At 45.0% G+C, this 25,852-nt stretch overlaps 1 protein-coding gene across 1 annotated transcript in view; it reads right to left on the bottom strand.

Annotated features, from left to right (window-relative positions):
- The window catches only part of LOC137423380 (protein disulfide-isomerase-like), a 107,152-nt gene that overhangs the window by 50,101 nt on the left and 31,199 nt on the right, over positions 1 to 25,852 (bottom strand). Inside the window, exons 3-4 of the mRNA XM_068110480.2 lie at positions 12,646 to 12,779; positions 8,427 to 8,564 (exon numbers count right to left, since the gene is read on the bottom strand). Of these exons, the coding sequence (XP_067966581.2) occupies positions 8,427 to 8,564; positions 12,646 to 12,779 (272 nt within the window). The remainder of the gene's footprint in view (positions 1 to 8,426; positions 8,565 to 12,645; positions 12,780 to 25,852) is intronic.

Raw genomic sequence — 25,852 nt, 5'->3', positions numbered from 1 at the left:
ATAATAACTTTGTGCTTCCACTCACACAGTTCTGGGAGTAGTTCCGTTCTCGGAAAAAGGTCGCCGAACATAGAAGTATGACAATAATACAGGGTGTCACAAAAAGTTAGCTTTTTACATAAAAACAATTAAAGTATAAAAAGGTTTAAACGTAATAACGTTTTCTTTTTTTATCTTTTGATGATGATACGTGGCTAGCCTGAAGAAGCAGCTGGCCAGACTTAATACTCGACCAAGTAGCTGGTCAGGATTTGGAATTTGTTCATTGTGCCGGCGATAGCTTGCCTACTCTTCATGAAGGACACCGTGGGGTCTTTAACATCCACCAATAAATGCTGGCAGATGGGATGCCAGTTTAACATTCATCTGAGGGATGACACACACATTGATGAATCACTCTGTCTGTGTAACACCAGGATGACAGCTTATAGCTGGGCCTAGACAGCTTAGAGGTGACGGGTGTGCATACCACTATGCCGACCTGCCAGCCGTCTCATGATCATGGGACTAAAAAAAAATTAAACTTATAAAAACATGTGTAACATTTTATAGGACAATCTGTATATGGAAGAATGTTGATTTAAATGATTAATGTGGTGTGTTGTAAAAGGATTTTGTAGACAAATCCATTGAACACAAGTTGTCAAAAATGTCAAACACACTCCATTTTGTTTAGTTTGTGAATTGAATTTATATGTCAGGCTACATTCTACATACTTACTGATCATCTCATTCACATTTTAACCTGATTTCATTACAATTCATGATCACTGTACCCTATTTCATCTTTGACCTAATCTTTAAACCCATGTAGGCCTGATTCCAGAAATCAATTGCATATTATATTTTATTAATCTGCCATTCACTTATATCATACACTGTACACACGGTGGAGAAAGAGCTGGAGGTAGGAGTGTGGTGTCTAAATTAAAGAAAAGAAAAAATACAAAATTTTATTTCGATTTTTAGCCGCGTCGCAGACGCTGCTCATAGAGTGCCCTCTGCTGTTGTTGTTGTTGTTGTTCTTCTTCTTCTTCTTCTTCTTGTTCTTCTTCTTCTTCTTGTTCTTGCAGAGAAGACAAAACCTCGAAGCTCCACCCATTATGGGAACCATAGCTCCACCCATTTTGGGAGAGGCTTCATATAAACAAATATCCACCATTTTATTAACTCGCATAGCTTTGAGGCCTGTTTTGTAGGCCCGTGGTGTCTTCCTCTCTCACACAGTTTTATTTCAAATCAAATTCGATATATCATTTCATTTTTCACAGTCGCTAACATAGTTTTAGACTCGGTTGAAAAAAAACGGGAAGAAAATCCGATGAAAGTTGCCCTTTATAGAACGAAATGAATTCTCAAAGGCCTGTAACTTCAAGTCCATTGAGATAAAAAAAATTTAAATCGCGGCATGGTCAGTCATACACCGCCCGAAATAAAAGACGGGAAAATGCCGAGATATATACATTTTGTTTAAATCGCGGCATGCTCAGTCATACACCGCCCGAAATAACAGACGGGAAAATGCCGAGATATATATATTTTGTTTAAATCGCGGCATGCTCAGTCATACACCGCCCGAAATAACAGACGGGAAAATGCCGAGATATATATATTTTGTTTAAATCGCGGCATGCTCAGTCATACACCGCCCGAAATAACAGACGGGAAAATGCCGAGGTATATATATATTTTGTTTAAATCGCGGCATGCTCAGTCATACACCGCCCGAAATAACAGACGGGAAAATGCCGAGATATATTAAAAATTCGTCGCCACACACGGGAAATTGCCGAGATATATTTTCACTTTGCACAAAAATAACATCAAGTAATCGAATCAATAGGAATGTCCTGTGCCTATAACATCGACGTTATAGGCACAGCTGCAACTAGGCATTGTGTAACATCGACGCGGCTTTTGTTTTATTTAAAACTTTTTGTACTTGTTTTATTTAACCTAAATAATAATAATAATAAATATATATATATATATATATTGTTACGGACCGCGGATAGGATGTTGTTTTGCCGAGCGGATGGCGCCGCGGCCCTAACAGTTACCCCGACTAACTCGATTCCTGGACGTTGGCCAAAATCGCGCCACAGATATTCAATATGGAAACCTCTAAAGTGACCGCATGTAAAGAGGAAGAAGAAGACGTACAGAAGAATAACAGGATTTATTATTTACACACACTAAAGCAAAAGGAGCAGTCAAGGTTATATACAGGGAAAATGGAAAAATGACCGAATTAATTGGAAAAATAAACCAATTACACATACTAACAGGCTACATGCCCAGCCATTTCCACAACACTAATGCACCCATCCAAGTACGATTCTTTCACCTCGCACCACAGATGCCAATATCCAACCACAATTTACCTGTACCCTCTACCTAACACTTAAACTACCCTTCCCGGGTATTCGTGATGGGGGTCCACTCTTCCCCCATTCACACCTCCGCACCATCCACTCCACTCCACAGTTTCCACCATACTCACTCCACGACCATCCATTCCAATACTCCATACACTCCAGACCATTTATTCCATACACCTGTCGTTGCACACCTGTGCAATCACACCTGGTGCCACCTGCACCCTCCTTCCCTCCTGGACCATTTGGTCAGCACAATACACATCACTATCACTCACTCAAACACTGCTCCATACACCTGTCCAGTTGCACACCTGTGCAATCACACCTTTTAACCACACACACGGCATCATCTGAACTACCTGTTGCCCTGCTAACTTAGTGCTCCCCGTCTTCCCTTTAAACTAAGCACATACCACGTCATTATCATCCACACTAACCTACCTGCGTCCCCACTACAGGTATCATTGTTACTACCTAATCTTAACGTTACCTAAGGTCATCTTCTCTAGGTCCCTATCATTATATCCTAACCCTCCCGGGCTAGTTTTCACTGCCATAAACCCCATAAGTCTATTGCTCCTTTGCCCCCTCCTGTGAGAGATGGCAGAGTTGCCATCCCACCACATCGGGTATCTCCCACTATCAATTTTGCTCACCTAATTCCAGCCAATCAAAAATTTGCTAATCACTACCAATCATCTGCCAATCATTACTGCCAATCATCAAATTTTGTTTTTCTAATTTCGGGGCCAAAACACTATCCTCGTCACCCGTCTACTCACTAGTGCCTCTCGGTGCGCCAATTCGTTTCCAAAGCTCTGCTTCGTAAAGCCGAGCAATGAATGCGGGTTGCTTGGTGCCAGCGGCTGGATGCATCCGGCACTCGGTGCAGGGAAGGACGCTTACCCGGGCCGAGAGCCCACGCACCACCTCAGCACGGAGCCGTCCAATGGCCCGATCTCGACCTGCCGGAACGCCTCAACAAAAAGGGGTCGCCATGACGACCCTTCCTATCGGGCTGCCCGCTCCGCCTAGTGGAGCACAGACGCGGCCGTTCAAAGCGCGGCCCGGCGTGGATCCCGCACGGCGGTTCTTTCGAAACCGCCGCGGATCCCAGCGGCACGCAAAGCTGCCCGGCGCGCACCGAGGGCCCGATTCGGCTATACGTCGCTCTAACTGCTAACCCGGTTACCGTCGATGCTCCACTTGCATGCTCACACCCCGCAGCCCGTTCCTTGCTCATACATCCAGCCGTCTCCATGCTCTTTGTCATTGCACCTTCCCTGACACACCCAGGTACACTCATTCGGCTTACAGACTTTGTCACACACCTGACCACTGCACACCTTTGCACACACTCGTCGTTCGCGCACCTCACCAACACACCTCTTCGTGCCCCCTCCTCGGTCACCTCCTCTGTGACAACCACAGGTGTGCTCTCACTTGCACACCCAACCACGTGCCTCACTACCAATTCCAGTGTGCATTCCCACACACGCTCTACCATTTCAGGTGTGCATCCTTCCATTCCAGGTGTACATCCTCTCTCACCTGCCACAACCAACTCACGCTCAGTGTCACTCTCACTACTCTCACCTCCACACTCGGTCGCGCACTCACCCTTACTTTTGACAGCGCACTCTTTCCTCATGCACCCGTCCATTACACACCTTTCTCGCGCATCCTCTTGCGCACACTCTCTCGTTACATCCTCTGTAACACTCCCCATCCTGCGCTTCCATGTGCCCCCTCGCACAGGCGCTACGACCAACTCACTCTTGACAGCACACTCACTCCTTGGCGCGCACTTTTTCCTCACACACCCCAGAGTCGGACATTCTCGCACACCTCCTCTTTCACACACCGCACCCGTCACACACTTCACCAGCGGCCTCTCACGAACACCCGGATCCAAATCAACCCCCAAGCCGACTGAAGCTTCCCTCACACCATATACATTTCCGAATATATCGCCACTCACCTTGGCACCTCGTCTACGCACCTCCTTCGCCACCTGCAAACTCTTTATTTGGTTAGCGAGCACACCATCACGATTTGAGCACCGACCTTGCACATATTCCATCACCTCCTCCTGTATTTCTCTCTTAGTTTCCGTCCGTCTCTTCTTAATTTCAATCACCCCTTCTTCCACCTCCTCTAATTTTTCCTTTACCTCCTTCATCTCCCGGTGCACCCCCTCTATCTCTTCCTCCAACGCCACTTTAACCATTTCTATGTGCGTCCTCACCTCTCTGTCCTTCGTCTCCATTACTTCTGTCACCTCTTCCAACCTCTTCGTCAACCCCTCATGTACCATCTGACATTCCTTCTGTGTCGCTATTAATTCATTCTTGATGTCTTTTTGTGTCACTTTTAACCCCCCGATTATTGCAGTGTTCTTTTCCACTTGGTCCACGAGTTCCTTTTGTCCCACTGTCAGCTGTTCTACTCCCCTCGTCATACCCTCTATTCCCCCCTGTAACCTAGCCGTATTATTCCTCACCTCTTTCTCCATACGCTTCTCACCTCGCTTTACCTCCTCGCGTACCCCCGAGACCTCCTCGCTTACACCTCGTCGTATTTCCTCCTTCATCTCCTCCATCTCTTTTGTGGATGCCGCCCTCATCTGTCCTAATTCATCCCTTTGGGAATCCAATTTGGTTTCTACCCCGATTTTCACCTCTTCTATCTGCTCTCCCATTTGTTTAATTTCCCGGGCCGATTGCTCCCCTATTTCCCGCAATAAGTTTTCCATCTTGTTTTCTAACCCCTCTAACCCATTCTTTACCTCTTTTATCCCGTTGTCTAACCCCTCAAATTTATTGTCTAACCCCGCAAATTTATTGTCTAACCGTTCACCGGTACCCCTCGCTTCGTCCCTCATTCGCTCACTATTAGCCCTCGCTTCGTCCCTCATTTGGCCTCCTATCCTGTTTTCCATCCCTTTGAAATTATCGTCTGTTTTTACCATAAAGGCCATCATCTGTTTCATAAACAGGTCCAAATTCATTGGCATTGCGGGCGCGGCTGCCCCAACCACGTGCGAAGCGCCGCCATTTTGTGCCTCTTCAAACACGTGCGCGAGGGCGCCATTTTGTGCGCCTGATACTCCCTCAACCACCTCCTCATTGCTCTCCTCCATTTCTTCCCTTTGATCCTGGGTTACCCCTAACCCCTCTTCTAGTTCCCCCACCGGCATCTGATCGCCTTGACTATCCATGGCACGACTCAATTTGGGATTTTAAAAACTAAATCTTGGCCGCTCCAAATTTTGACCAAATTTTTTCTTGATGTTTTAAAAATTTGGTTCGGGCCTCGTATCCCACTCCCAGACACCAATTGTTATGGACCGCGGATGGGATGTTGTTTTGCCGAGCGGATGGCGCCGCGGCCCTAACAGTTACCCTGACTAACCCGATTCCTGGACGTTGGCCAAAATCGCACCACAGATATTCAATATGGAAACCTCTAAAGTGACTGAATGTAAAGAGGAAGAAGAAGACGTACAGAAGAATAACAGGATTTATTATTTACACACACTAAAGCAAAAGGAGCAGTCAAGGTTATATACAGGGAAAATGGAAAAAGCAGGTGACACAGTGAAAATACTAGCTTAACTATACAAGCTTAACTTATTCCCTGGGACAAGACAAACAAAACAAACTCACGTACACAAGAAGGATGGAATGGCAGGAATGAATGCTGGAAGGAGGAATGGGAAGGTTCAGCTGGGGCAGATGGTTCGGGCTTGATCCCGCACGGGACGTCGGGCTGGACCTCGACGGCCACCGATGCCACCGCAATCTGGTTCCCGCGGGGTAACGGGTCGAAGCGGCCTGGTGGAGTCAACTGCTGGTGGAGCCAAAACTACTGGTGGGGCGCAACTCTTTCGTTGCACTTCTTACTTCGCACTTCTGTCAAAGGCTTCCCCGCGCTTCTTGTTTCGCACTTCTGTCAAGGCTTCCCCGCGCTTCTCTCGCACTTCTCCGAACTCATCTGCTGCCTCAATCGTCTGCTCGTGCCGCTGTGGGGACGTCGCGTGCTTGGCCAGGACTCGTCTGAGGTGGGGGCGTCTTCTGCGGGTTATATATGCCACGCCCCTGAACCTTCGCGAACCTCCTTGATGTTTCTCTCCACACCCTCTCCAAGTCCAACCCCTTGTTCTTGGTTGGTTGAGTGGGGCTGGCTCACTCCTCCCCTCTATGACGAGGTGGAGACCTGCCCTTCTTCTCCGAGCCGGAGCACATGGCGAATGAAGTCGCGGAGGGAACAGTTGGCAATTTGTTGGAAGGGGAATGTGAAGGGAAAGGGGATCTACTCTTATTTAATGCAGTGCAATGGAGTATTTAAATTAATGGGAGACACAGCCTTACACTAATACACATAATAAGGATATAACTGTCAACAAAGATATATGGTGTCCTTCGTGTATGCTTTATGGAATTAACTACGGGAACGCCCTTTGATCTTTATACAACAACAATTGCAGGAAGGAGGGTGACATTTTACCACAATTCATTACACAACAATAAATTAAAAAAACATTCTCATATCCACAACAATATATATATTTATATATATATATATATATATATATATATATATATATATATATATAAAATGAAAAATAATAATAAAATGACAGAAAGTAAGGGAGTGGAGGATATTAGTAAAGAAAGATAGAAGACAGAGTAGTGTAAAAGGAATGGGAAGAGAAAGAAGAGGTTTGAAGGAAATATGAGTAAGAGAAGGCAAGGTGGAGGGAATTCAGGAGTCTTTTGTACTCGTATATTTGTGTTCCAGGTAGCTAAGGGGAGCTCCAAAATTCCTCAATATGTTTATAAATACATGAACACAGGCATCCCCGTCCCCTCCCTCAGACTGCCATTGTTTCTGCTTTTTATCTCATTGTGTTCAGTTATTTTTGTTCAAAATCTCGGCTCATGGATGAGTGACGCCAGAGAGCATACAATAAACGGAAATGACCATGGAGCAGTAGGACAACACTTGGACACAAGCAAAGGGAGTAACGGACAGGAAAATATTAGAGGAGATGGAGGGAAACATAGTGATCTGAAAGTAAGAGAGGTTGGTCGTGGGAGGAGGTTGATGGAAGTAGAGAACAACATGGATACGGAATCGAGTTAGACTTGTGCTGGTGGTTCACTGGCATCTTGAAACAATGGAGGGAAGAGTGAGATTGAACTGACTCAAGCAGGGATTCCATAAATGGGAGCAAAAATAAATAAAGGAGTAGAGGTGGGCAATAAACTAATTTTGGGAGTTTCACGCTAAATGAGTTACTGGAAGAGGACGTGCGTCCTGCAGGAACTGTGTAAGGTTGGAGGGATGAAAGCACAGAGGAAGCAAGATCAAAAGATAGGTGGTTCCAAAAAAAAAAAAACCACAGGCCACAAACCTGTCCGTGATGAAAGAAACTTTGGCCTTGTGCTTCTGCTTCTTTGTGGAAGATGTCATTGCTGCTAAGTGCTTTGGATTCCAAGCAGCTGGGAGAGGGAAGCATGAAGCAAGAGCATTAGCCCATAGGAAAGAGCAATACTCCGGCTAGTTATGGACAAAGGCCTCGCAGGTTGTGAGAAGCTGATATTTCCCAAGAAAGTTTGGGACGATAGAGGATGTTCAGTCTGCAGCTGCCTTTGCAAGCCGCCTTTGATCCATGATTTGTCCATAAAAGATGAGGCATGGAAGTAGAAAAGAATGAACTTCCTCCAGTGATATTTATCATGCAAATTGGTACGTGGGTTCTTGAGAGATACAGGTGAGAATGTGAGATTTGTCTGGATTGAATGACATGCTCCACGTGTCAGGCCAGCATCATGCGGCCCATGGCTTCTTGCATATTGCTCATACACTGCGCACATTCTGTTGGTAATTAAAGATTTAAAAATAATAAATAATAAAATATTTCAACATATCTCAACAGTCAATAAAAGACATTAAAGTTACAGCAATGTCTTTTTAACAAGACTCGTTTACAATAATCTTATATAGATTCCATGCAGGTTCACACCCTCAAGAACTCACTTTTTTGAAGACGATCACGGAATCTTCGGTGACACCAAATTCCAAAAAGACTTCTGGCTTTGAGCTGACTCCAAAAAGAATGACGTCAAAGTTGTCAGCAACCTCAAAGTAAATTCGTTGTTGCTCACCCTCTGGCTCCTGTGAATAAACAATGTACATCAGATGTATAATCTAAATGAATTACAATGTGTATAAACTGTAGAGCATCTCAACAGATATTTGTGCTTTTGTTTAAATTGTGTTGTTTGTTGACCATTTTTGAAGCAACAAATTCTCAAAATTTTTTTTTTTAAATAACTTGCATTATTGGTGACATCTGCGTCGGAGTGGCGACACATCCAAGATTCATTTAGCCAAGAAATTGCTTGAACACCATATTCATCCGAAGATGCAAAAAGGAGTGGTCATCATCATCATCATTGGTGACATTATATGGCTGTGTAGGCTGGCAGGATGGCCCACAGGTATGCACGCACATTCGCCTCTAATCCATTTAGCCTGGGTTTGAATCCCAACCCAGCTATAAACTGTCATGCCGATTCATCATTGTGTGTGCCATCCCTCGGATGTACATTATACTGGGCATCCCCTCTGCTGACAACATTCATGGCCTGTTGCTTTTACATCACAGGCAGTATGGTGACCTATCTGCTATTACTGCCTTTCCTCTAGTCTGGTGGGTTGGTTTCTTTCTTTCTTTCTTTCTTTCTTTTTCTCTCGGTCTCTTTCTTTCTTTCTTTCTTTCTTTCTCTTTCTCTTTCTCTTTCTCTTTCTCTTTCTCTCTCTCTCTCTCTCTCTCTCTCTCTCTCTCTCTCTCTCTCTCACTCTCTCTCTCTCTCTCCCTCACTCCCTCACTCTCTCACTCCCTCACTCTCTCACTCCCTCACTCCCTCACTCTCTCACTCCCTCACTCTCACTCCCTCACTCCCTCACTCCCTCACTCTCTCACTCTCTCACTCCCTCACTCCCTCACTCCCTCACTCCCTCACTCCCTCACCCCCTCACCCCCTCACTCTCTCACTCCCTCTCTCCCACTCCCTCTCTCTCACTCTCTCACTCTCTCACTCCCTCACTCTCTCACTCTCTCACTCTCTCACTCCCTCACTCTCTCACTCCCTCACTCTCTCACTCTCTCACTCCCTCACTCTCTCACTCCCTCACTCCCTCACTCTCTCACTCTCTCACTCTCTCACTCTCTCACTCCCTCACTCTCTCACTCCCTCACTCCCTCACTCTCTCACTCCCTCACTCTCTCACTCTCTCACTCTCTCACTCTCTCACTCCCTCACTCCCTCACTCCCTCACGAAACACCTGTTTCTCAGTCGCTTTGCACACACTGCCGTGTTACTTCGGTGCCGCACGTTTATATAGGAAGAGTTCGTCAGGAGTCGATCTACTCTCTCCTGGTATGTAGAATAAACAGTATTTGTAGAATTTCAATAAAAGCCACATCACTGTTCAGATCGGTAAATATTATTCCATCGTGTTTGGAAAAACTGGAAAATTGGAAAACTTGGAAAAATTGGAAAAACAATATAGCCTATTTTACTCCAGGGGGTCCCAGGAATACCCACCCAAAATTTCGTTGCGATCGGTTCAGCCGTTTTTGCGGTACCTTCGGACGGACAGACGGACATTTGGTGAATTATAGTAAGATGGTAAATCAGGTCAGATTTATGGCTGTGTGCACTTAACAGTAAGAACAGGAGCATGTAAAATGACAAAGTATGTGAACCTATGAGTGAATGAGAGGCAGCCAAACATTTTACCTTTTCTAAAAGGTTTTAAAGCCCAAAACATGAGGCTGATTTAGGTTTGATTCCAATGTTATCAGGAACCCCATCTACCACTGGAAACCATGTGTGTCACCAGCTGAGAAACTATAGAGAGAAAAAAACACACACAAACAATTTTACAACAAGAAAATAAATTCTACAAACCATGCTAGTGAGGCACACAAGTCTCCCTCTCGTTCTTTGATTGTGTGTGTTAAATGCCACATATTTTAAGTTGCAAACTCCAAACTCGGGCTATACAAATACAACTTTGTGTGGGGGTAACATAGGCTATATTGCTGCGGCCTCACACGGGATTGGGGGGGAGGAGGTGGGGGCATACATTTTCTATGTACAGTAAATGTGTATTATGTAGTGCCACCTTCTGATGGGGTCAGAGGGCATTACAATTCCCTTTTTTACCTGGGCAACTCTGTCGTTAAAGCACTATTCGCATGGGTAAATTTGTCCCCCCTCCCTCCCAAAACGGAGGGGCCTGGCAAAGCCCCCCACCCGCCCCCAAAAACTATATATATATACCATATGTCTCTACCATCCCTCTCCCCTTCCCTTTCCCTGCTCTCCTCCTTACCTCCCACCTCCCTTCTCCTCCTTCGCACCCTTATCTCTCGCTCTCTCACGTCCCTTCCCCCTTCTTATCCTTTCCCCCCTCCCCTGCCCAGGCAACGCCGCCGGGTACTTCAGATAGTGGTGCATAAAAGTGTGTACATACAAGTAGTGTGAATGGTTCCCGAAAGGACAGATGAGTGTTTGCAATGAACAATGGCCTTGGTGAGCAGCATCTGCTGCTACAGAGGACAATGTGGCAAAGATTTACAAATTGATATTACAGAAAGGTGTGTGTCAATCGATAACATATCTGACATTTTAGATCTATCACATAGTACATACATACAGTAATCTACAAACAGTAATCTGTTCACACAGTAAAAATCCAAAGTATGCGCAAGGTGGGTGAAAAAGAACTTTACTGATAAACAAAAACAAATCGCACATTTACAAACTGGACCGGCATTCGGTAGAGCACATACCTCCACCAGGCTGAACAATTTATGTTTTTTTTTAGATATCCTACACACAGACAAACAGACGGACAGGGGTGAAAACATAACCTCCATCCACTTTTGGTGGCGGAGGTAATAAACTGGAACAATACTAATCAGAAGGTGATGCATTTTTGTCATGAAACATTTGTTCAGCATTATGAACTCGAGAGTGAATAGGCATCCAAGCAATGGAAACAAGCATTACGCCTAGGTCCCCCGCCGATGAAGTGATGTGAGTTGACAAAGTGGAAGACGCAAGACGGCCATCTTGGATTTTGACGTGGCCACCCAATTTTCAATAGCGCTCTCCTTTATGTGCAGATACACCCACACACCAGATTAGAAGTTAGTAGTTCGTTTATTTTTCAAGATATTTCGCTCACAAGGTTCAGACATATATATGGTGGCGGGATCTTGGATTTTGACGTGGCGACCCAATTTTCAATAGCGTTCTCCCTTATGCGTAGATACACCCATACACCACATTAGAAGTTGGTACTTCGCTTATTTTTCAAGATATTCCGCTCACAATGTTCAGACATACATGGCGGCGGCCATCTTGGATTTTGACGTGGCGACCCAATTTTCAATAGCGTTCTTCCTTATGCCTAGATACACCCACACACAAGATTAGAAGTTGGTACTTTGCTTATTTTGCAAGATATTCCGCTCACAAGGTTCAGACATACATGGCGGCGGCCATCTTGGATTTTGACGTGGGTTGCACCCACACACCAAATTAGAATTCGGTCCTTCGCTTACGCACGCATGCACGCACGTATGCACGCACGCCTGCTCGCACGCACGCACGCACGGACGGACGGACGCACGCACGCACGCACAGACGGATGCACGGACGGACGCACACACGGATGGAGGGGAAAACCATAGTCCCCCTTTCGCTCCGCGGTGCGACGTGGGACAATAACTATTGCCTTCCCGACACCTGTGCTACTCTGTAACATGGCAATACACACGGCCACACAGTGAGGGCTGCAGTGCGGGGCATTGATGAGTTTGATTTTGAAGTGGTACACCATCTGCCTTAATCTGAATCTCACACTGTCAGATTTTCACCTCTTTGGTTGGATGAAGGAAGCTCTCTGAGGTTTGAATTTCAGTGATGACGACAAGGTCCGAGTTTTATTGCAGGTATTTATCAGAGACAAGTCAACCTCATTGTATTGTAGGAGTATCCATAACCTTGTGACTCAGTGGCAGAAATGTGTGGATGTGCAAGGAAATTATGTCGACAAATAAAAGTCCTTCCCAATAGAAAAACATATTTGTTGGGTAAATCAAAATTCACTGATATACTTGCCCTCGTATACACAGCCCAAAGTTATTGATTCATCATAAGAGTGTGACCAACTCACTTTGAAAAAACCAAGGACCACAGTGTCACTTTTGTTGAGTAATGCTTGCGCACTGGCAACTGTGTCTAATTCATACGCAACGGGACCTGTCCGCCGTGCCAGCCATGCCAAGATTCCAGCAGCATTATGATCTCCTGTGGAACACAGTATCCATGGTCAAATGAAGGCACCAGAAAACGAGACGTGACTGTAAATAAAAGCAAAACTTCACATGAACAAAATCTTTCCTACATGGAGTGTTCAAAAAGTTTAACGAACAGAGACAGTTCATGACAACGCAGGAAAACGTATAACACGGCATAGATATGTAATTATTTTTTAAATATAGTTTCTTACTCGGTTATAGATATACATATTGATATTGAAAATAAATGTTGATTGTGTCTTGGACAATTGTGACGATCTCATTCATTATAACGTTTTGAGCGCTCTCATACATAATATTACATTTTTTTTCCAGATTTCCTTCCAACCCGTCACCCATCCCTCCCTTTCCCAACAACAATGCCCAATATTATGACTGAGTAAAGAAACTTTACGAGACTCTCAGTGTTGCCCGCTAGTGCTGAATGCTGCCATTTCAATTACCATCAAATGAGCTCGAGCCCATTTTGGGTGCTGAGCTGTATCAAATGGTCTGGCCAGACAATGCACCACATCATCATCATTCAATTGACAAATCAAATGGATGATAAAGATCTTTCACTCATGAACCTATAAGGAAGCCAATAATAGAGCATTTTCTCTTTGGTTGGATGAAGAGAATAGATAGGGAAGAATATAGAAGAGAAGAAGATGAGAGAAGAAGAATAAGAAGAATAAGAAGAGAAGAAGAGGATCCAATAATAAAGAAGAAGATTTTTCTTCTCACGGCTATTTACTAAATTTTATGCAAACCCAAACTAAGCTCAATACACCTTTAGATTCTCTACTCCATCATACGTCACATATGTGACGCCACTCCAAAGCGAGCCATGAATTGACGTCAGAACGCAACTGCACTACAGAGGAACAATAGATGGAATCAACAGGATATTAATCGAAATATGCAAACCTCCATGGGAAGGAAGGAGATAGCTGAAATTTCAGACTTTACCCCTTCTTCGGAGCAAAAGAGGAAGACGGGATCGGGGTAGAGGTTGATGTATGGTTGGGAGTGAGCCAGAGGTGTGTGTGTGTGTGTCAGAGCTAATTTAGGGTTCAGGGTGCAAATGGGGCAGGAATGACTCATTTTGACACCTTACAAAAGGTAGGGTCATGCTTTAGGAATTAAAAATCAAGGGGATTGTGGCTTGGACAAAGGGGAAGAAATATGGAAACATACAAAAAGTGAAAAAATTGGGAGAGAAGAGAGACAGTAAATAAACAAGCATTGTGAGTATTGCGCTGCAAGACATGTCCCCTACCGGCAGTCTGTCGTCCGGAAAACTGTTGGGGAAATTAGCAAAGTTCAAAGTGCCATAACTTTGTCAAAAATGATCGAAACGTCGTGAAGTTCGAACTTGATCTGTAACTTATCATGAGGAAACCATGCGCCAAGTTTGAAATCATTAGCATTAAGAGTTTAGAAGAAAAAAAAGTCCGGAAAACTGTTCTTTGCGTGACGGACTGACGGACTGACAGACTGACGGACGGAGTGCAAACCTATAGTCCCCTCCGGTGTACACCGGTAGGGGACTAATAAAGGTGGTGTAAAAAATTCAAAAATTTGAATGGATGGGAGGTCTAGGTGAATGAAAATTGCTCGTCAATCTCATGGGGGGCCAATGTACCCATGCTGAAGATTGATTAGCATTTCTCTGCGTTTTTGACTATCGGTGCTGAAATTGAGGAAAATACAGGAGATTGCCCTGTGACTGAGCGCGTGTTCGGGAAGATTGCAGTGTCGATCAACGAGCTTGGAGATACCCATGCTGTTGGTTCATATATTGAATACGTATTCACGGAAGCGATTGCCCAGTCTTTGTCTGGTCTCACCAATGCAAATTTCTGTTTTGTACACAAAGCCAATTGTTGTTACCCCACATGCGTGAAGTGAAAAGCGGGATTAAGCAGTTGGTTCGCTTTGTCTGTCTGTCTACAGACGTTAGCTAATGATTGAGGAAATACTTAATTTCAATTGAATTTTATATTTTGGACAATGTAGAACATGAATCAGAACAGGAATCACAAAACCAACTTGCAGTTTAGCAGCGCAATACTTTGGCTCTGGATTTGGAAAATTGTTAGGAATCTTGTTGCGATCGCGCATGCGCATAAAGGACACAAACAATAGGCACAAATAACTAATGTAACGTGTTAAATAAGGTGGTGTAAAAGACAGTGCATCAACGGCAGTGAAATTCCAAAAAGAGTTTGCTGTGTTTTTTTTTCTACATCCTTTAAAACCTTTATTTTATTTCAATTGAATTATATACTTGAACATTGCACAACAAAACTCGTGTTCTTGTCATTTTCAGTAGATGCAGAAAGTACTACATCATTTTATGTCCCTGATGTCAGAAAGAGAAAACTTACCTCCCCATGCTACTATTATATAACTTGTTAATATTGATGACAATGAAAGAAATGATAGGAACACCAATCATCACAATTCTATTCAATAAATTGTGAAAACAGGGCACCACATGGCACAAAACCAACTGAAGCCATGACAGAACACAAGCACATCTCGAGTAATAAAATAAAATGTCCAAGCTAGGGCCGAGGTTTGGACAGGAATGGTGATAGAAAGCAAAGGGACAAATCAAATATGCTGGGATGAGGAGGGATGAGGAGAAGGGAAGCTGACTAAAGTGTCCATGCCGACAGCATTCCTGCATGTGGTGCAAGCCCCCGGATTCTGGACACAAAACCCCATTGTGCGTCCCAATGGCACCAGCAGATCCCACCAGTTCACACTCCACTGGACTGCACTGAACCGTCTACGTGCTGGGCAGCTCTGGAGCTCGAACTCTTGCTCATCAAATCAAGCTCTCACTGCACTGCACTGTTGAACTCTCCAACTTGATTCCTGACTCGGCTTTTACCAAAATATATTTCACTCTAAACCCGGAAACTCCTGTCTCATTCGCTGTAGGAGTCTAGGACACACCCTTGCACTCGAGCCGAAAGCAAGCTCTGCGGCACCAGAGATACATTTACAAGTCACGACTGGATCTGGATTTTCCGGGGGTAATATAGACCCATCGGGAGGAAAGATAACGTATTCATTACCCTTGCCAGAGGAGAGGCAGTGGCGGATCCCAGGTGGGGGTGGGTGCAGGGGGTGCGCCCCCCCTCTGGAACGCAACGGCATGGATGTGCTGGAGGCATACTCTATGATTGACGACAAGAAGGACGCGCTCACTCAACTACGGTCAAATGCTGAAACTGAATTCTCTCTTTGGTTCGATCACGCTGAGGCCATGATAGAATCTGTAGGAGGTGACGTCACAATGCCGAGAGTTGCAAAACGACAAATCCATCGTCCAAACACTGCACCGCAATACTCCCTTGGCGCAATACTTTGGCGCAATACCTTGGCGCAATACCTTGGCGCAATACAATACTTGCGCAGTATTGGCGCAATACTCCCTTGCTCTTCTACCTCAGAAACATGTCCATTCCCTTTCTCGACCACCTCAGCCAGGAAATGGACACCCGATTCTGTGCTGAAAATCGTGAAGGTAGTGATCTGTTTCTGCTGATGCCATCTGCAACAATCGCCGATACCTGCGACATTCCAGCCCGACATCAGAGGCTGTTACATTGAAAAACGACATGGAACATCCCGCAGGACTGATAAATGAGCTCAGAGACTGGCAGATGTTTTGGAGAAGGAAGCCCAACAACACGCTTCCAAGCAGATTCATGGATTGTTTCTGCGCAGTGGATGGAGACGAATTTCCATCCATCAAAGTCCTACTCCATATTGGATGCACCCTCCATGTAGGCTCCTGTGAGGCCGAACGCTCATTTTCTTGCCTGCTTCGTCTGAAGACCTACCTAAGATATTCCATGGGAGAAAGTCGGATGGCATTTCTGGCCCTCATGAACATAGACCATGACTTCACCATATCCCCACATGATGTGTGCGACATTTTCATTCGGAAACACAAGCGCCGTCTATTCCAAAATTGCATAATTTATGATTAATAAAATAATTCACATTCCGCTGTCCGATCTGATATCTTTTGTGGGGAGAACCCCCTGCCTTGAGCTTCACAACCTCGGCGCATGGCGGTGCCGGGCTTTGTGGGGAGAACCCCTTGCCTTGAGCTTCACAACCTCGGCGCATGGCGGTGCCGGGCTTTGTGGGGAGAACCCCTTGCTTTGAGCTTCACAACCTCGGCGCATGGCGGTGCCGGGCTTTGTGGGGAGAACCCCTTGCCTTGAGCTTCACAACCTCGGCGCATGGCGGTGCCGGGCTTTGTGGGGAGAACCCCTTGCCTTGAGCTTCACAACCTCGGCGCATGGCGGTGCCGGGCTTTGTGGGGAGAACCCCTTGCTTTGAGCTTCACAACCTCGGCGCATGGCGGTGCCAGGCTTTGTGGGGAGAACCCCTTGCCTTGAGCTTCACAACCTCGGCGCATGGCGGTGCCGGGCTTTGTGGGGAGAACCCCTTGCCTTGAGCTTCACAACCTCGGCGCATGGCGGTGTCGGGCTTTGTGGGGAGAACCCCTTGCTTTGAGCTTCACAACCTCGGCGCATGGCGGTGCCAGGCTTTGTGGGGAGAACCCCTTGCCTTGAGCTTCACAACCTCGGCGCATGGCGGTGCCGGGCTTTGTGGGGAGAACCCCTTGCTTTGAGCTTCACAACCTCGGCGCATGGCGGTGCCAGGCTTTGTGGGGAGAACCCCTTGCCTTGAGCTTCACAACCTCGGCGCATGGCGGTGCCGGGCTTTGTGGGGAGAACCCCTTGCTTTGAGCTTCACAACCTCGGCGCATGGCGGTGCCGGGCTTTGTGGGGAGAACCCCTTGCCTTGAGCTTCACAACCTCGGCGCATGGCGGTGCCGGGCTTTGTGGGGAGAACCCCTTGCTTTGAGCTTCACAACCTCGGTGCATGGCGGTGCCGGGCTTTGTGGGGAGAACCCCTTGCCTTGAGCTTCACAACCTCGGCGCATGGCGGTGCCGGGCTTTGTGGGGAGAACCCCTTGCTTTGAGCTTCACAACCTCGGCGCATGGCGGTGCCGGGCTTTGTGGGGAGAACGCCCTGCTTTGAGCTTCACAATCTGGGCGCATGGCGGTGCCGGGCTTTGTGGGGAGAACCCCCTGCTTTGAGCTTCACAACCTCGGCGCATGGCGGTGCCGGGCTTTGTGGGGAGAACCCCCTGCTTTGAGCTTCACAATCTGGGCGCATGGCGGTGCCGGGCTTTGTGAGGAGAACCCCTTGCTTTGAGATTCACAATCTGGGCGCATGGCGGTGCCGGGCTTTGTGAGGAGAACCCCCTGCTTTCAGCTTCACAACCTCGGCGCATGGCGGTGCCGGGCTTTGTGGGGAGAACCCCTTGCTTTGAGCTTCACAACCTCGGCGCATGGCGGTGCCGGGATTTGTGGGTAGAACCCCCTGCTTTGAGCTTCACATCCTCGGCGCATGGCGGTGCCGGGATTTGTGGGTAGAACCCCCTGCTTTGAGCTTCACAACCTCGGCGCATGGCGGTGCCGGGCTTTGTGGGGAGAACCCCCTGCTTTGAGATTCACAACCTAGGCGCATGGCGGTGCCGGGATTTGTGGGTAGAACCCCCTGCTTTGAGCTTCACAACCTCGGCGCATGGCGGTGCCGGGATTTGTGGGTAGAACCCCCTGCTTTGAGCTTCACAACCTCGGCGCATGGCGGTGCCGGGCTTTGTGGGGAGAACCCCCTGCTTTGAGCTTCACAACCTAGGCGCATGGCGGTGCCGGGCTTTGTGGGTAGAACCCCCTGCTTTGAGCTTCACAACCTTGGCGCATGGCGGTGCCAGGCTTTGTGGGGAGAACCCCCTGCTTTGAGCTTCACAACTGTGGCGCATGGTGGTGCCGGGCTTTGTGGGGAGAACCCCCTGCCTTGAGCTTCACAACCCGGGCGCAGGGGGGTGCCTGGCTTTGCCCAGCACCGATTAAGCTGCTCTATACACCTTAACATGGCGTGCGTTTAGAAACATGGGAATTCTTCTGGATCTTTGTAGTTAATTAGCCTAATTAACTCAGGAGATCATAACAATCATTTCGCGATAACTACACAAATCAGAACTTCCATATCAGAAAGCTCCAGTAGAACTGCACAAAAGAAATGCCGCATGCATGAACACCACACACACACACACACACACACACACACACACACACACAAACACACACAAACACACACACACACACACACACACACACAAACACACACCCACAGACACAAACACACACCCACAGACACACACACACACACACACACACAGACACAAACACACACCCACACACACACACACACACACACACACACACACACACACACACACACACACCTACAAAATTCATCAACTTATAGCAGAAGGAACAGCTGGGCAAGTCGTTTCACCAGTTCCTCCACTGACCATTAGTCATCGCGAATCTGCTGAACTGTTGGAACAGGGAAGAACGCAAGGAACTGCAGAAACTTCCAAGAACGCACGAAATGCCGTTTCTGACGATCAATTTTTAAAGATTTCCTGGGAGAGGACTCCCAAACCTCCCTTATCCCCCCCCCTCCCCCCCCCCCCCCCCCAGGCGCTTTGGTCTCATGCACCCCCCGTCTTGAAATTCCTGGATCCGCGCCCGTGAGAGGGCATTCCATTTTGTCTATTTGTCTGTTTGTGTAGAATGTGCCAACGTAGGCCACAAATGCCACCTGGTGGTAACATTATTACACGTTCTCTGTTTATGATCAAGTAGGTCCATAAAGTATGAATGATTAGAATGTGAATACGACGATAAAGTATGTGCATGATAATATGAGTATGTCCATAAAGTATGCACAACTAGAAGGTGAGTTCATCTATAAAGTATGTACAATTACAATGTGAGTACATCTTTCCAATATGTACAATTAGAGTGTGAGTACATCTACAAAGTATGTACAATTAGAATGTGAGTACATCTTTCAAATATATACAATGAGAATGTGTGTACATCTATAAAGTATGTACAATTACAATGTGCGTATGTCTATAAAGTATGTACAATTATAATGTGAGTACGTCTATAAAGTTTGAACAATTACAATGTGATTACATCTATAAAGTATGTACAATTACAATGTGAGTACGTCTATCAAGTATGTACAATTAGAATTTGAGTACATCAATAAAGTATGTACAATTAGAATGTGAGTACATCTACAAAGTATGTACAATTAGAATGTGAGTACGTCTATAAATTATGTACAATTAGAATGTGAGTACATCTACAAAGTATGTACAATTAGAATGTGAGTACATCTACAAATTATGTACAATTAGAATGTGAGTACATCTCTAAATTATGTACAATTAGAATGTGAGTACATCTATAAAGTATGTACAATTACAATGTGAGTACGTCTATAAAGTATGTACAATTGGAATGTAAGTACTTCTATAAAGGTTGTACAATTACAATGAGTACATCGATAAAGATTGAATAATTACAATGTGAGGACATCGATAAAGATTGAACAATTACAATGTGAGGACATCGATGAAGTTTGAACAATTGGAATATGAGTGAGTCTATAAAGTATGTACAATTAGAAAGTGAATATGTCTATAAAGTATGTCCTATTAGAATGTGAGTACGTCTATAAAGTATGAACAATTACAATGTGAGTACACCTATAAAGGTTGTACAATTACAATGTGAGTACGTCCATCAAGTTGAACAATTACAATGTGAGTACGTCCATAAAGTATGTACAATTAGAAGTGTTCATTAGAAGTGTTCATTATAAGTGTTCATTTAGAAGTGTTCATTAGAAGTGTTCATTAGAAGTGTTCATGAGAAGTGTTCATGAGAAGTGTTCATTTAGAAGTGTTCATTTGGAAGTGTTCATTAGAAGTGTTCATGAGAAGTGTTCATTAGAAGTGTTCATTAGAAGTGTTCATTTAGAAGTGTTCATTTGGAAGTGTTCATTAGAAGTGTTCATTAGAAGTGTTCATTTAGAAGTGTTCATGAGAAGTGTTCATTAGAAGTGTTCATGAGAAGTGTTCATTAGAAGTGTTCATGAGAAGTGTTCATGAGAAGTGTTCATTAGAAGTGTTCATGAGAAGTGTTCATTAGAAGTGTTCATGAGAAGTGCTCATGAGAAGTGTTCATTGGAAGTGTTCATGAGAAGTGTTCATTAGAAGTGTTCATTAGAAGTGTTCATTAGAAGTGTTCATTCGAAGTGTTCATTAGAAGTGTTCATTAGAAGTGTTCATTCGAAGTGTTTATTAGAAGTGTTCATTAGAAGTGTTTATTAGAAGTGTTCATTGGAAGTGTTCATTAGAAGTGTTCATTGGAAGTGTTCATTAGAAGTGTTCATGAGAAGTGTTCATTGGAAGTGTTCATGAGAAGTGTTCATTAGAAGTGTTCATTAGAAGTGTTCATTAGAAGTGTTCATTCGAAGTGTTTATTAGAAGTGTTCATTAGAAGTGTTTAATAGAAGTGTTCATGGAAGTGTTCATTAGAAGTGTTCATTAGAAGTGTTCATTAGAAGTGTTCATAAGAAGTTTTCATTGGAAGTGTTCATTAGAAGTGTTCATTAGAAGTGTTCATTAGAAGTGTTCATGAGAAGTGTTCATGAGAAGTGTTCATTGGAAGTGTTCATTGGAAGTGTTCATGAGAAGTGTTCATTAGAAGTGTTCATTAGAAGTGTTCATTAGAAGTGTTCATTAGAAGTGTTCATTGGAAGTGTTTATTAGAAGTGTTCATTAGAAGTGTTTATTAGAAGTGTTTTTTAGAAGTGTTCATTAGAAGTGTTCATTAGAAGTGTTCATTGGAAGTGTTTATTGGAAGTGTTCATTAGAAGTGTTCATTAGAAGTGTTCATTAGAAGTGTTCATTAGAAGTGTTCATTGGAAGTGTTTATTAGAAGTGTTCATTAGAAGTGTTTATTAGAAGTGTTTTTTAGAAGTGTTCATTAGAAGTGTTCATTAGAAGTGTTCATTGTTAGTGTTTATTGGAAGTGTTCATTAGAAGTGTTCATTAGAAGTGTTCATTAGAAGTGTTCATTTGGAAGTGTTCATTTAGAAGTGTTCATTTAGACGTGTTCATTAGAAGTGTTCATTGGAAGTGTTCATTAGAAGTGTTCATTAGAAGTGTTCATTTAGAAGTGTTCATTAGACGTGTTCATGAGAAGTGTTTATTAGAAGTGTTCATTAGAAGTGTTCATAGGAAGTGTTCATTAGAAGTGTTCATTAGACGTGTTCATGAGAAGTGTTCATTAGAAGTGTTCATAGGAATTGTTCATTAGAAGTGTTCATTAGAAGTGTTCATAGGAAGTGTTCATTAGAAGTGTTCATTAGAAGTGTTCATTAGAAGTGTTCATAGGAAGTGTTCATTAGAAGTGTTCATTAGAAGTGTTTATTAGAAGTGTTTATTAGAAGTGTTCATTAGAAGTGTTCATTAGAAGTGTTCATTAGAAGTGTGCATTAGAAGTGTTCATTAGAAGTGTTCATTAGACGTGTTCATGAGAAGTGTTTATTAGAAGTGTTCATTAGAAGTGTTCATAGGAAGTGTTCATTAGAAGTGTTCATTAGAAGTGTTCATAGGAAATGTTCATTAGAAGTGTTCATTATAAGTGTTCATTAGAAGTGTTTATTAGAAGTTTTCATTAGAAGTGTTCATTAGAAGTGTTTATTAGAAGTGTTCATTAGAAGTGTTTATTAGAAGTGTTCATTAGAAGTGTTCATTAGAAGTGTTCATAGGAAGTGTTCATTAGAAGTGTTCATTAGAAGTGTTCATAGGAAGTGTTCATTAGAAGTGTTCATAAGAAGTGTTCATTAGAAGTGTTTATTAGAAGTGTTCATTAGAAGTGTTTATTAGAAGTGTTCATTTAGAAGTGTTCATTAGAAGTGTTCATTAGAAGTGTTCATTAGAAGTGTTCATTAGAAGTGTTCATTTAGAAGTGTTCATTTAGAAGTGTTCATGAGACGTGTTCATTCGAAGTGTTTATTAGAAGTGTTCATTAGAAGTGTTTATAAGAAGTGTTCATTAGAAGTGTTCATTAGAAGTGTTCATTAGAAGTGTTCATTTAGAAGTGTTCATTAGAAGTGTTCATTAGAAGTGTTCATTAGAAGTGTTCATTAGAAGTGTTCATTAGAAGTGGTCATTAGAAGTGTTCATTTGGAGGTTCATTTAGAAGTGTTCATTTAGAAGTGTTCATTAGAAGTGTTCATTTGTAAGTGTTCATTAGAAGTGTTCATTAGAAGTGTTCATTTAGAAGTGTTCATTTAGAAGTGTTCATTCGAAGTGTTCATTAGAAGTGTTCATTTAGAAGTGTTCATTTAGAAGTGTTCATGAGAAGTGTTCATGAGAAGTGTTCATTAGAATTGTTCATGAGAAGTGTTCATTAGAAGTGTTCATTAGAAGTGTTCATTAGAATTGTTCATGAGAAGTGTTCATTAGAAGTGTTCATTAGAGGTGTTCATTAGAAGTGTTCATGAGAAGTGTTCATTGGAAGTGTTCATTGGAAGTGTTCATTAGAAGTGTTCATTAGAAGTGTTCATTAGAAGTGTTCATGAGAAGTGTTCATTAGAAGTGTTCATGAGAAGTGTTCATTAGAAGTGTTCATTAGAAGTGTTCATTTGTAAGTGTTCATTAGAAGTGTTCATTAGAAGTGTTCATTTAGAAGTGTTCATTTGTAAGTGTTCATTAGAAGTGTTCATTAGAAGTGTTCATTTAGAAGTGTTCATTTAGAAGTGTTCATGAGAAGTGTTCATGAGAAGTGTTCATTAGAATTGTTCATGAGAAGTGTTCATTAGAAGTGTTCATTAGAAGTGTTCATTAGAATTGTTCATGAGAAGTGTTCATTAGAAGTGTTCATTAGAAGTGTTCATTAGAAGTGTTCATGAGAAGTGTTCATTGGAAGTGTTCATTGGAAGTGTTCATTAGAAGTGTTCATTAGAAGTGTTCATTAGAAGTGTTCATGAGAAGTGTTCATTAGAAGTGTTCATGAGAAGTGTTCATTAGAAGTGTTCATTAGAAGTGTTCATTAGAAGTGTTTTGTTTTTTTTTTAAATTTATTTATTTAAAATACTGAATCGAGGCTCGTGAAAGAGCTGACAACCGCGAGGGAAAGACAGTACAGGGGGACCACGAGGGAAAGACAGCACAGGGGGACCACGAGGGAAAGACAGCACAGGGGGACCACGAGGGAAAGACAGCACAGAGGGACCACGAGGGAAAGACAGCACAGGGGGACCGCGAGGGAAAGACAGCACAGGGGGACCACGAGTGAAAGACAGCACAGGGGGACCGCGAGGGAAAGACAGCACAGAGGGACCACGAGGGAAAGACAGTACAGAGGGACCACGAGGGAAAGACAGCACGGAGGGACCGTGAGGGAAAGACAGCACAGAGGGACCGCGAGGGAAAGACAGCACAGAGGGACCACGAGGGAAAGACAGCACAGTGGGACCACGAGGGAAAGACAGCACAGAGGGACCGCGAGGGAAAGACAGTACAGTGGGACCGTGAGGGAAAGACAGCACAGTGGGACCACGAGGGAAAGACAGTACAGTGGGACCGCGAGGGAAAGACAGCACAGTGGGACCACGAGGGAAAGACAGTACAGTGGGACCGCGAGGGAAAGACAGTACAGTGGGACCGCGAGGGAAAGAAAGTGCAGTGGGACCGCGAGGGAAAGACAGTACAGTGGGACCACGAGGAAAAGACAGCACAGAGGGACCACGAGGGAAAGACAGTACAGTGGGACCACGAGGGAAAGACAGTACAGTGGGACCGCGAGGGAAAGACAGCACAGAGGGACCGCGAGGGAAAGACAGTACAGTGGGACCGCGAGGGAAAGACAGCACAGAGGGACCGCGAGGGAAAGACAGTACAGAGGGACCGCGAGGAAAAGACAGAACAGTGGGACCACAAGGGAAAGACAGCACAGAGGGACCGCGAGGGAAAGACAGTACAGTGGGACCGCGAGGGAAACAGAGCACAGTGGGACCGCGAGGGAAAGACAGCACAGTGGGACCGCGAGGGAAAGACAGCACAGAGGGACCGCGAGGGAAAGACAGTACAGAGGGACCACGAGGAAAGACCGTACAGAGGGACCGTGAGGGAAAGACAGCACAGAGGGACCGCGAGGGAAAGACAGCACAGAGGGACCGCGAGGGAAAGACAGTACAGAGGGACCGCGAGGGAAAGACAGCACATTGGGACCATGAGGGAAAGACAGCACAGAGGGACCGCAAGGGAAAGACAGCACAGTGGGACCGCGAGGGAAACACAGCACAGTGGGACCGTGAGGGAAAGACAGCACAGTGGGACCGCGAGGGAAAGACAGCACAGAGGGACCATGAGGGAAAGACAGTACAGAGGGACCACGAGGGAAAGACAGTACAGAGGGACCGCGAGAGAAAGACAGCACAGAGCGACCGCGAGGGAAAGACAGTACAGTGGGACCACGAGGGAAAGACAGTACAGTGGGACCGTGAGGGAAAGACAGCACAGAGGGACCATGAGGGAAAGACAGTACAGTGGGACCGCGAGGGAAAGACAGCACAGAGGGACCGCGAGGGAAAGACAGTACAGAGGGACCGCGAGGGAAAGACAGCACAGTGGGACCACGAGGGAATGACAGCACAGAGGGACCGCGAGGGAAAGACAGTACAGTGGGACCGCGAGGGAAACACAGCACAGTGGGACCGCGAGGGAAAGACAGCACAATGGGACTGCGAGGGAAAGACAGCACAGAGGGACCGCGAGGGAAAGACGGTACGGAGGGACCACGAGGGAAAGACAGTACAGAGGGACCGCGAGGGAAAGACAGCACAGAGGGACCATGGGGGAAAGACAGCACAGAGGGACCGCGAGGGAAAGACAGTACAGTGGGACCATGAGGGAAAGACAGTACAGTGGGACCGTGAGGGAAAAACAGCACAGAGGGACTGCGAGGGAAAGACAGTACAGTGGGACCGCGAGGGAAAGACAGCACAGAGGGACCGCGAGGGAAAGACAGTACAGAGGGACCGCGAGGGAAAGACAGCACAGTGGGACCACGAGGGAAAGACAGCACAGAGGGACCGCGA

This window comes from Myxine glutinosa, chromosome 3, assembly GCF_964187855.1.
Source record: "Myxine glutinosa chromosome 3, kmMyxGlut1.1, whole genome shotgun sequence".
Taxonomy (NCBI): domain Eukaryota; kingdom Metazoa; phylum Chordata; class Myxini; order Myxiniformes; family Myxinidae; genus Myxine; species Myxine glutinosa.
Note: the sequence above shows the minus strand (reverse complement) of the source record. Positions and strands in the feature narration are given on the sequence as shown.